Here is a 12,985-nt window from a genome sequence, read left to right on the forward strand (position 1 = left end):
TTAGGGAGACATTTCAATGGCTCCCTAATGTCACAGCTCCTATTTAGGGGTAAAATTGTACTGTCGCAAATAAGCTACACATGTAGATCGATTGCTCGTGGTCTAAAACATAAATATATCAAAATTCGTGGGTTAGGATAAGTTAAAATTGGGGTTAAGTGACATTAACCCTAACTCCCTAGGCCTTTTTGCTAGGATGTAGCCTCAATCCTGCAAAATTCTCCAATTGGCCTCATGGGAAAATAGCATATAGCCTTGTTCCTGCAAATTCCTCCATTATTTCTTGAATATGGTCCGTGGAGGGGTGACCACTGCCTGAATCCTGCAAAATCCTGCGGCAGTGACTGTCAATATGTTGAGGCTTAGCCAGTGACATCCTGGAGCAGTACGGAGGATTTCGAGCATAATTGAGGCCTGTATTTATGCATGGCTGAGCAAAAGTAACACAAGGTCCGGCCCAAGACCTTGATAAAGTGCATCCTCTGAAATCAGTAACGCACTTTTGCCATGTAACCTCAATCCTCCAAATTCCTCCACTTTGGCAAAGAGGATTTTGAAGGATTCGGGGCGGTTAGGGTTAAAGATGGAAAAAGTTTGTGCACAAGTGTATGGGAATGTCTCCCAAATGACCCATTTTCCATAATCAGAAAATGTGTGCATGTATCACAGATGCCTCCGCTGATCAAGATGCTGCAATGCTGTAAAGTCTTGTTATATTGTAGCTACTGTAAGTCTTATGTACATGTGTATTTTTAAAAAAAAGTTGAACCTTAGAAACGCTCTTCAAAGATATAAATGTTAAATCCATCAGCTAAAAAATGTTGATGATATGAACACTTCAAACCTGTTACATTTAATCATAAGAGTGAACATTGTGTACATTGCAAGTGTTTACTGTTACTTTTGACAGCCAGTATTTGTCAAGATGAGTCGCTGTACTCAGCTGATAACTAAATTGGATTTTTATCGGCATACCTTTGGTCAAGTTGAAACGTTCTACACAGATTGCCACTTGTTATTTTGTCGTTAGCGGTAAACAGATTAGACCACTGTTTGTCAAATGTTTGTTACAGATAAGACGGTCTGATTCAGCTTTCTTCTGGGAAGAGAGGGACATCATGGCATATGCTAACAGCGAATGGATTGTTAAGGTATGACTCAGTAAGGTTACAAGAGTACCCCCACGGAACAGGGTCTGCATAGTGTTGAACTCTCTACAGAGCAGGCAAACACATCAAAACGGGGACATCCAGAATATCCAATAAGCCTTTCAAAAGACACCCAGACACAACTGGCTAAAGACGGGGTTTCAACCCATAGCCATATTCAACCCCAGCCTTCCTGTCACTCTACCATTATCACAGTTTAGCAACTTGAGAAGAAACTAAGATCTTAACCTTTCTCATCATCAGGATACAATGTATGTCTTCATTTCATGTTCAGAAAGGTTAACGTATGCATTAGGGACAGGTGATTAACACTATGGGTTAGCTACACAATTGGAAATTGCCAGGGGGCCGGTAGTGTTGTGTTACTGACTGGCTAATGTTACACAGGCGCATCTATCTGCATTAACATGCTGGGGTTCAATCTGTATTATGGCACGCTAGTCACGGGTTCCCTGTAGTGTGTAACAGTTGGTAACCTTGTCTTTAGTGTTATGTGATAAGGGATGGGACAGTTCAGAATTAAAGCAGGTCAGATAAAAAAGAAGGTCAGATAAAATACATGTACATGTAGGCCTAAGTCTTTTCAGACAAGGTTTTAATTGTGTTTACAGTAGTAACCCGACCTACCTGGATTTTTTTAGGCCAAATTAATATTAATAAAAATACTGTGTATTTATACATGTACACTGCACCTATCCACCGGTATTGGTGCTCAAGGCGCTGCAACCTCAAACTTTTTATTGCTTCCAACCTCAAACTTTTTATTGCCACATTTTGCCCAAAAATTTAAAGTAAAGTACATGTATATTTTAAATAATTACAAAGTCTTCTCTATGCAATTGTGTGTGTGTGTTATTGGTTAACTAAACAATTAAACTGGTTAATTAAACAGTTTACCATTAAATGTATCCTAATGTTAACAAAGTAAGTGTAAAAGACCGACCGACGAACACAAAAGAAAGTTACAAAATAATATTATTTTCTTGCCTGCCTGGATAACCTTTTATTGTAAATGCACCTTTTTTTTCTCGGCCTAATGAACACAGCGGTTGTTTTTTACCGTGATTTTTAGCCATCAATGCTCAGTGTGTTTGCTCGTAAATATTGGATACTGAAGTGAATATTTGTTTTAGCCAAATGCTTGGCATAGACCAAGGAGGTAGAATTAGACCAATCTGGGATGCTACCACATTTATCATGAAGGCCCCCTTCCATGGTGAAAGCATTGTGCTTGCTATCAGTCAGATAGTACGTTACAGGGTATTTGCTTTTGTACAATAGCATGCACATGGCTGGAAAGAATGAAGTATCCAGACACCACTTCAGCGGTTGTGTACAAAGTCTATGGAGAGTCAAGACAATTTTCTAAGTATTTCCTAACAAAACTGGAAATGTTTCTCAGTCCCAGATTCATGTCTTTTCAATATTTTTGCAATGACTGACCTTTAGTAAGATGATATATGAAGAAAAAAGTGGCGTCAGGTTGCAGCATTCTTTCTGCATGTTTTTTTGCATTGTGTGTTACAGTGATCACATGCATGGATTTGTCATTGGCTGTGTTTGTTGCTGTGCTATTCTTTTCTAATTCACATGAGGCTTAATACCATCTTTTCAATGAAGGTTGAATACATGTATGTTGTGCAAAGAATGTGGCAATACCGGTAGGTTCCATCACTGTGGTGGATTTTGCTGTAGTCCAGGTTCCTAACTAAAATGCCTGTGGAAGTTGCGATTATTTTTTATGAATTGGATTTTTGTTCTCCTTTTGTATAATACAGCTTCACTTTGCTTTCCAAGATGCCAAGTACCTGTACATGGTCATGGACTTCATGCCCGGTGGGGATCTGGTCAACCTCATGAGTAATTATGAGATTCCAGAGAAATGGGCCATGTTCTATACAGCGGAGGTTGTACTAGCACTTGATGCCATTCATTCTATGGGATTCATTCACAGGTAAGGACACGCTTCAGTCAGGAGTCTGCAGACCGCATGCAGAATTCTACTGTTACATAGGACCAGCCAGCATGCATGTCCTCAGACCCAGGTCCTGTTATGCCTGACCAAGTTAATGAAACACTCAAGGGTCTAGAGCTGTCCCGAATAGTCAAATATTCGATCAACAACTGAGTCGCTTTTTAGTGTTTTGAGTATTTGAAAAAAAAAAAAAAAAAATACGCACAAACACACATGAGTGCGATGTTATTTTATTGTAAAGTTGCAGCGCTTTGTTGTCAGGTGCCACTATTTTATCGTCGGTAACTTTTTGTCGACAGCGGTTCATGGTTAACATCCTTTTAGCAGGTTAAAGCCCTTTTACAGTTATAAGATACTTATTGCAAAACACTCCAGCGCCCCATGTCGATCGCCGCACGCTAAGTTTAACTGGCACTCTTCATGCAACATTTGACTGGCGCAGCAGGCACTTGCAGCTGGCAGTTTCAAATATCCGAATATTCGGTCCAATGCAGTTTGTTAGTAATGGAATACTAAATAATTTGAAAATGGACAACCCTACAAGGGTCAAGCATATGTGTTATTTTAATTTTCTCACCGATAAAAATCCATTATTTTGTAAAATCTGCAGATCCATATTACTTTTGTTTACAGGGTCTTTTTTAACACACACACACACTAGCCTTGTCTGTAGACTCTATTTGGCTCTGCAGACTCGTAATTAGACTGCTTTAGCATTACTTCAAATACAGTGTGTTACAATGAGAGAATAAGTTAATAATTAGGTCATGAGAATTTTAACGATTCAGTTTACATGACTGCAGACTTGATGACGTAGGATTGACTCACACAAGTGTGTAAACACCTTCAATCATGGACCCCTATTGTCCCTCTTTTGTTTGCACCTTAACTTTTTAGGAAGACCTCCCATATATTTTGTACATGATCATCAATTGTGGACCTTTGGGAAGTGTGAACCCTTTTGTCCCCTATTGTTCAACATCCCCTATTGAATGCAAAAACAAACCCATGTTGACTTGACTGTAACTCTGGTGTATGCACAGGTATGTTTCAAATAGTTGTATTTAAAAACACTGGAAACTATTTAATAACTTTGTTTTGAACTATTTTGATGTACAGAGATGTGAAACCAGACAACATGCTGCTAGATGCAAGTGGCCATCTCAAGCTGGCTGACTTTGGCACTTGCATGAAAATGGACAGGGTAAGAACAATTGGTTAAATGAGTTGTTCCAACTTTTGAATTTTCCTGTTCCTTTTGAAACTCGCCTTGTTAATATGTTCCCCAGGGGAGCAAACAGTGTTCCCCACTGTTCTTAGATGGAACATGTTTTTCTTAGTAACGGTTAGTAAGTTGGTACATGTATATATAGGCAAATATTTCCTTGGGGCTACCTTGTGTTATGACATCACACCCAGTAAGACATTGTGTGTGTGTTCTTAATTAGATCAGGTGATATTCTGAGTAGAACATACCCAACAATTTGAGGCTTCACAATCTGCACAAGTCATACACTGTGGAGGCATAGGGTTATGTTAAGAAATGTAAAAGGTATCCTCTCCTTTTCATAGTACTTTCTCTAGATCCATCCTTGAGGCAGTTTCTAAGACCGTTGCTTTTTGAACTACATGTACCAGTAGCTTTTAACTTGTCTTTTCCATTTATTTGGCCTAGCAATAAAAAAAAAATGCACTCCCATTTAATAGTGACTCCTTAAGTAATAGTCAGGATATTTTTGTTCAGGACGGTATGGTGCGTTCAGATACAGCAGTCGGGACGCCAGACTACATATCTCCAGAGGTACTCAAGTCGCAGGCTGGGGATGGGTACTATGGCCGTGAGTGTGATTGGTGGTCTGTCGGTGTCTTCCTATATGAAATGCTTGTCGGTGAGTATAAGACTGGTTTGGGCTAGAGATGATATTATTTGGGGGGAGGGGAGGTGTGTGTGTGTTCAGACCTCTGCTGCATCTCTGGCTTCAGCTTGAGGAGATTTAGGCCCTCGACTGAAAGACTTTGGCTCAATGTAGTCAGTCTTGGCCCAAGACATCAGTGATCAATAGCGATGGTTGCATTGTTGTAGGGTGCCCTTGCACAATTCTTTTTTTTACTATCTCGCACTAACGTCTTGGGAAATTTGCAGCAATGGGGGCATGGCCATGTTATGTAAATTAGATCGTTGGTGTAAATATCTTCAAAAACAATGGCGGCTTCCCATTTGATACCGTTAGTCTCGCACTTGCGCAGGGGAATCACATGGCATTCAAAATTTGGAAATGGTGATTAATTATCTAACAAGTTTCCTCGGTATCTGTGACAAACTTCTTATAGGTAATCAGCCTGGGGGTTTGGCCAGTATCAAATCAGGGCATGAATGATTACAGTGCGCATGCGCAAGGTATACCGCCCCTAGAGTGGTAACAAGCATTTTGATGGACATTTTGAAAAAAAGGGTGATAACACCCAAAAAGCTGCCACCGCTGCAATGCTATCACATATTTTCCAACCCTGGAGGTGTATACCTTGCCAAAAATCGCTATGACGATTATTCCCCTCATTTGATACCGGTGGCCACAATTTTGGACCGAGGCTGATGGCCTACTATTGCTCTTACAATTCCTTGTCAGGTGACACACCTTTTTATGCTGATTCACTCGTTGGAACCTATGGCAAGATCATGGATCACAAGAACTCCTTAGCTTTCCCTGAAGATGTCTCTCTCAATTCCAAAGATCTCATCTCTGGATTCCTTACAGACAGGTTGGTTACCAGGTTACTGGGCAGTCATACTATTGATTGTGTGTAGTTGAAGTACCAATAATTAAACCCTCTTGTGTCACATTAGTCTTCTCTTCCAGTCAGTGCCATAAGTAGTTGTTCTCTTCCGTCGGATTTTTTTCTTAATTGTTTGGTATTTTTTTAAGTTTTAAGTTTTCTTTTTGTCTAATCTAAACAAGGTTTTAGCTAGAGGGTTGTCTGGGTGTCTTTTCAACTCCCAGTAGGCTTTTTTGGTTGCCACTCTATTTTGTTTATAATTTGAAAACCCAATGTTCCTATGTTTAAAGGGAATATACAACATTTGCATACATCACAAATCAAAACTACCAAATTATTATGAAATACCTCACTGGACTGTTAGTGAATGACAGTCTAAAGCATCCTGTAAAATCATGGCACCTGGTGTGCTGTCATTTTCAAGAAAAGTGGTATTTTTATATCAATTTCCAACGCTGGTCAGCTGACCAGCGTTGGAAAAAAAACTGGCTTTTTCAAATACTGCCCCAAATTTACCATATTTAGTTAGTCCATCTTTTGTTTGCAATTGATTACACACCTATGAATGGGTGCAAGCCAGCTAGAGTGGTTCCCTGACCTTTCAATTCCCCAACGTCTCTCAATTTTCATCTTACGTGGGGTCAGGCAACCAGACTACAGGTATATGAATGTTTTTTTTGGTTTTTCCAGCATCTACGAACACAAACTTCAAACAAGTCAGTGTATTAATATTTGCTATAAAATACTAACCCCCCAAATCCATCCATTTCTGAAAATTACAGCAAAAGCAAATGTTGTATATTCCCTTTAACTAAAACCCTTAATCTACATTTGTTGACTTTTTTGTAATGCAGAGAAAGCCGACTTGGCAGGAATGGCATTGCAGAGATAAAGAAGCACCCATTCTTTAACAGCAATGAGATGTGGACATTTGACAATATCAGACAGAGTAAGTGCACCGTACACTCCGGGACACTGCAGTATTGGCCATAGCATTGTCACAGCTATATGTTCAAAACAAGAGCCACATTGTAACAGCAAAAACTACGGTGTTGCATTCATGTATGCTTGGATTGTTGTGTACAATGTTCAGGAATTTCCAAAAGCTAGTGAGGCACCATTGTAAGGAAATGCAACACATGTAGGATAGTGCAAGGTGAATCAAATCCGAGTTGGAGGGGTAACTCTTTGATTGCAGAATTGTTTGCAAATCATTTGATTGTGTCAGCTAAACGAAGTTTTGGGGTACACTTACCAGTCTTAAATTCTGTATGACCGTATCCCCGTATGTTAAAGTTTAGGTTCAGTTTTTGAAAAAAAGTCTATAACTTTTAGATGCTTTCATGGATTTTGGTGAAACTTGGATGCAGTGACCCTTGGGTGGCCGACATAATTCTTCATCTGATTACTGAGGTCAAAGGTCATGTAGGGGGTCATTAGAGGTCATTGTTCAAAAATGCTTCAAATGTTACTTTGTCTACAGAATTCGATGGATTTTAATGTAAATTGGATGGAGTGATCCTTGGGTGGGGGTTCATGATAACTCAAGGTCAAAGGTCATGTAGGGGTCATTTGAGGTCATTTAAAAATTTACAAAATTTGACTTTTTTTTAAGAACACAAAACATAGGGATCGACCTAAAAAAAAGGGACACTTGTGATCCGCGGATCACCTTGTTTAGGTTGTCAACCTTGGTTATGACTGTTCTATGTGTGGAATTGTTCATTTTTCTTAGCTGTACCTCCTGTGGTCCCAGAGTTGTGTAGTGACGTGGACACAAGTAATTTTGATGACATTGAGCCTGAGGACAAACCAGAAGAAGACTTCACTGCTCCAAAGGCCTTTGCTGGCAACAACCTGCCTTTCATTGGCTTCACTTACAACAGAATTCACAAGTAAATTTCAGTGATTTATCAGTCAGGTGTATAACATGAAACACAAAAACATGGCTGGATAAAAGGCAATGCCAAAGAAGATGAGTTAATTTGTTCAGAGAGTGGCTCTTTACAATTTTCTAACATCACATTTGCATTCTGCCAAAAATCTGGAAGTTTACCGACTCAAATAGCTCCTGAGGCAAAAGTGACCTAGCACAGTCAAATTTGGACCTGTCTGTACACGTAGAATCCACTACCAATGTAGAGTTTCTTTAGCCCAGGAATGTAGTCGAGTTCATCACAAGTCCATCATAAGTCCAATCACAATAAGTCACAAGTAAATCACAAGTCTAGTCACAAGTTACTGTGGATGAATAAAAAAAACAAAGGAAAGCCTTTGTCAAAGTTAATTTGAATTGCTTGTGATTTGAATTGGGACTGGGGGACTTGTGATGGTCACGACTACATGCCTGGTTTACCCAAGTGATCAGAAAATGCTTGATGGCTGACTGTTTTTCACCTTCAAATCAATAAACCAACTTTAAAGGTCTATTACGTTGCACAGGCGCGGTTCTAGAGCCAATATTTTTGGGGGGCTAGCAGGTTGGATCTAGAATTTGTTTCAGGTAGGCGTGCTGAAATGTAGACCCTTTTTTTTCTCCAGACACTTAGGCCTCCGAAAATCACTAAGTGGGTTGGGGGGGGGGGGGGGGAGGGTGACTCGTGCCATATTTTCAATGGGGAGCGCTATAAAATCCTACAATCAGGCACACTATATTAACTAAAAGTGTACAATTGCACCCTTCTCATGACTATTTCTCTAGGGGGAGACCGTTCCCATGTACGTCACATTCTTACATTTTGCTAGTGCAATTTTGTTTTTTATGGAATTTTTTTGGGGGGGGGGGGGCTAGACAAAATTTTGGGGGGCTAAAGCCCCCCCTAGCCCCTCCGTAGAACCGCCACTGCTGTTGCATGTCTTTTCTTAAATTCCTGATTTCCAAACTTGTTATGAATTGCATCATTTCATTTACAGGCTGTTCAATGCGCCGAAGGGAAACGAAGAGGTAAGAACAGACTGCATGGTTATGCAGTGGCTTTGTTGAGCTGTTTTCTTGATGATTTGAAACCTTAATAAGTAGATCAGTCTTAACCCACAGTTCAACTCACAGAAAGGTCCATGTACATCACATCCCCACTATCTCAACCTTGAACACAATTCCTGACCGAGCTCTAGATGTGCACTGCTGTAAAGCAAGAAGTGAATTTTATGGGTAAATTACTGCAATGATAATATCATATGAGTCCTGAGCTCAAAGGACCAACCACAATGTATATTTATGGTGTGTTTAGAGTGGCATTGGTGGCCACATCTGGTCACATGATCTTATTTCGTCATAATTCATTCAATAGAGGGCTCTTTGAATGGGTATTTACAAGCCCTGGCACTCTATAGACCAATCTGCCATAAGATTACCATACTCGCAGAAAAGACAGCTCAGTTTTCAGAATAAATCTTTCATTGTTCAGCCATTGAGGTGACTGCAATGTTCTTGTGATTATTGAAGCAGATTTGTGGGTGTAATAAGCCTTCGCATGGCTTTGAGTTGAGTGGCATGTCTTTGATTTTACAAAAAAAAACCAAACAATTGACTCATTCTATTTTGCAATGGTCACCGAAATGTGCAGTCATGACTTGTGAAGGTTAATATACTTGTATCAAAACTAGTATTATGTTGTTTAAATAGGCTTTTCATGTACTTTCCGGTTTTGAATTATAAAGCTTGTAGTTTTAGATGATGTCATAGGAACTTCATGTTGCTAACCCTCCTTGCCTGTTGTGCCTGAATTACAAAGAGTAGCGTAGTTAGTGTCATGCCAGAAGTGGATTAGTGTTTGCAGTGTCTTTCATTCAGTCGAAAATTATCCCTATCAGGACTGCAAAAAGTTTGGTGAACATTGAGTTCAAAATCAACAATCACTGGCAGATGTGTCTGAAATATGGTGACTCTTTAAAGCATTTCTTGTAGGTTCTATGACAAGAAGTACACTTAAAAACATTGCAGAAATTGTACATCCGCAAAATTCAAACCAAAACATTTTGGGGTACAGATATACTTTGTCACCTTCATTTTTCAGAAAACCTTGTCCTGATAGGGTTAAAGATTGACATCACTGATATCACCACTATACTATAAAGTTCAGAAGGTGTGTGTATATATGTGTGTTAACGAGTTGTTGACGAGTTGATCATCTGTGAAGCAAATGGCATGCACCGGCGTAGTAGTGAAGAAGCAGCCTTCCCTGCAAAGTGGGCCAGGTGTACATTATAATTCCCTGGAGTTAATCATTGGAAATTGAATATTGCTGTGGATGTTTTGTGACATTGAATTTGTTTTGCATTTGCATAAAGTAGGCATATTGGCCATCATGCATATGAAATAAGGAACAAAACTGTCCTTCAAGACTTATTTAGTTGGATCTAGACACAGGTATGGAATGTCTCCTGACGTAGTAAGGGAGGATAGATGGATGGGGAGATGGGGAAGGAGAGTGACATGTGCTATCTTACCCTCACATACAGTCACTGGAAAGGTTTACCATTTAGACATTCAACTTACATCTAACCCTAATTCCCAAGGCATTTTTGAGCAGTGCGGAGGATCAAGTATCATATAGGCCCAAATGTATGCACGGCTGAGCACAGACAACACAAGGTCCAGCCAAGACATTTAGAAAGTGCATCCTCCAAGATCAGCCACGCATTTTTGCCATGTAACCTCAATCATGCAAAATCCTCCATTTAGCAAAGAGGATTTTGGAGGATTTGGGAAGGTTAGAGTTAACTATAGAGTTTAGACTAACTGACTGCATTCAGTTATTTTCTTTTTTCCCCTCATTTCTGCACCTATGGCCTTGCCTGGTTGGGAACTGCTTCACCTGCTGTGACTCTTGATCTCTTTACCTGATTTGATTGCACCTAACATTAGCATGATGTGAGTGTTTCAATGATCTGTTTTTGATTGATACAATGTAAAAAAGAGTTATACGTTGCCAAAATCACATTTGAGTTTCAGTTCTTCAAACATGCTTTGAAACTAAAGGGATTTCTCAAGTGTTCTTCACAGCTTCCTTCTTTGTTTGGAAGTTTATAACACCAAAGAGAGGACTGCCTGTTTTCTACTGCATGCAAACACTAATGGATAGAAAATGTTCCTTAACCCTAACTCCGTGGCATGATTTAATAGGAACCATACCCATCCTGGCAAATTCCAACTCCATATGGGAAACTGCACACACATATTTCTGACTTTGATTCTGGAGGTGTGCCAACCCAATATAAAAGACTGTCAGTTTAGGGGCACTGTACCCATCCTGACAGATTCCAACAAAACATGCCGTTGGGGTTTGATGGCTTGAGTTCTGTTAGGGTTGCAAGAGCAAGTGATATTAACCATTTGTCCATGATTTTTTCTACCTTGTGTCTATGTCACAAAATCCCTCAATTTATCAGACTCCAAGGTTCTGTATAAAATAAGGCCCAACAAATTTAATGTCGTGTTTCTGCTAACAGCGCCATTTGCTTTTTTGCCCAGCAGAAAAATACCAAAGAATGCACCAGAAAATATTTGCTATTAAGCCAAGCCAAAAAAAAAAAAAAAAAAATTAAGAAAAGTAAACCTGTGCTTCTTCAATTTACTCCAGGCTGTAGGCTTTGGTAGAGGTCCAAGGTGACATAGTGGACTTGTTTCCATGAAGCCATCAGCGGCCGGTTCCATTTTCTCAGGTTTCATTGACAGACAACATTTGCTCATACAAACTAACATGTACATGTAGCTCACCATCCACAACATGGGAAATATATGCATTGTTTGTACTTCAATGTAGTTTCCAATTTAGTTTGCTTCTTGCATACATGTAAATTCATGAAGGCCAAGAAAAAGTCCTTCTGCTCCTGATTACATACATGTACCATTTCAAAATAGGGTAAAAAGATCGGTCAATTTTAATTATGCTGATTATTCAATGTATTTTCGACCCCAACTGTATATTTGCACTACAGAATTTGTCATGCAGTAGTAAAAGTGTTTATCATATGGGAGATCCACATCACTGCCACTCAAAATGATCCACGGATTTCAACCATTTAAACATTTTTTTTACTACAAAATACAATGTTTCTGATTGTTAAGAATGTAGTTGAGTTGCTGTCAAATCATGAAGCGTTTTAACAGTTGCAAAGAAAAAGTGCTGCAAATCAGTAGGCTTTTGCTGTTTCCCCTTGCTAACATGAAGTTTCATGCATGTACATGACAATTCCTATTTACATCTTATTTCCATTTTTTCCCTTTCAATCAGGGTCCAAGACCTTCGGTAAGTGTTTTATTAGGATCTTCTTTCCACGTGACATTCCCTTCAAAAAAAAAATATTTTCTTTTATTTATAATTTTAACATTCTTAAAGTCCTTGATCAAAGCACTATAGATATCACATTTTGCACAGTTTCTGAAAATGAGCTCTTCAAAACTTTGTCACCTTCTAAAAATGAGGACTCAAACCTTTCTTGCATGAAGATGTGATTTTTAACCCACCCCAACTCCATCAAAATCCATCCTTCCATTTTGGTGAATTTTGGGGGACTTGGTCCAGAAGGCCTGGCATGACTAAATATTGATGGATTATGATGGACTTGGGCCTAATGGCCTGAAGCAGTTCTGGGGGTACCTGATTGAGTTTGCCTGTCTTCCTGTACTGCTATTTTGCGATAAAAGCCATGTGTAGCAAGTCCATGAATGTCAACCAGTGCGTCAATGGTGGATTCCATTATGTCATGTACAGTTTTGTATTGGACGCACATTGATTGATGGATTCTGATGGACTTGGTCCAGTTCCTAGTAAAGACGCTAGGGAGTTAGGGTTAACACAAACTTGTGTTTAATAGGTATATGCTGATGTTTAAAAACTTAATCTCGTGTTTGATACAGAGGGATTCTAGCGAGCTAATAGCCAAGTTAAAGGAAATGGAGAAACGCTATGCCCATGAGAAGCAGTCACGGGAAAGCTTTGAGCACAAGTACAGGACAGCGAGTGCCAAGTTACACACAGCATATCAAGAGCTAGAGAGAGAGGTAATATACTGAAGTCCTGTTCACACTATGAGCCAAGAGGAAAGTCACACACCTCCCTTC

The 12,985-nt window shown here is 39.5% G+C and overlaps 1 protein-coding gene across 5 annotated transcripts in view; it reads left to right on the forward strand.

Moving 5' to 3' along the window:
- The window catches only part of LOC119728736 (rho-associated protein kinase 2-like), a 65,893-nt gene that overhangs the window by 21,584 nt on the left and 31,324 nt on the right, over nucleotides 1-12,985 (forward strand). For 4 of the 5 annotated variants that reach the window (XM_038201088.1, XM_038201089.1, XM_038201091.1 and 1 more), the window contains exons 6-16: nucleotides 1,074-1,151; nucleotides 2,948-3,123; nucleotides 4,264-4,348; nucleotides 4,889-5,033; nucleotides 5,772-5,904; nucleotides 6,774-6,868; nucleotides 7,655-7,814; nucleotides 8,833-8,863; nucleotides 10,787-10,792; nucleotides 12,156-12,170; nucleotides 12,782-12,925. In XM_038201088.1, the coding sequence (XP_038057016.1) occupies nucleotides 1,074-1,151; nucleotides 2,948-3,123; nucleotides 4,264-4,348; nucleotides 4,889-5,033; nucleotides 5,772-5,904; nucleotides 6,774-6,868; nucleotides 7,655-7,814; nucleotides 8,833-8,863; nucleotides 10,787-10,792; nucleotides 12,156-12,170; nucleotides 12,782-12,925 (1,068 nt within the window). The remainder of the gene's footprint in view (nucleotides 1-1,073; nucleotides 1,152-2,947; nucleotides 3,124-4,263; nucleotides 4,349-4,888; nucleotides 5,034-5,771; nucleotides 5,905-6,773; nucleotides 6,869-7,654; nucleotides 7,815-8,832; nucleotides 8,864-10,786; nucleotides 10,793-12,155; nucleotides 12,171-12,781; nucleotides 12,926-12,985) is intronic. The other variant, XM_038201090.1, reaches the window with a different exon arrangement.

Source organism: Patiria miniata, unplaced genomic scaffold (genome assembly GCF_015706575.1).
Source record: "Patiria miniata isolate m_02_andy unplaced genomic scaffold, ASM1570657v1 HiC_scaffold_20, whole genome shotgun sequence".
NCBI classification, from domain to species: Eukaryota; Metazoa; Echinodermata; class Asteroidea; order Valvatida; family Asterinidae; genus Patiria; species Patiria miniata.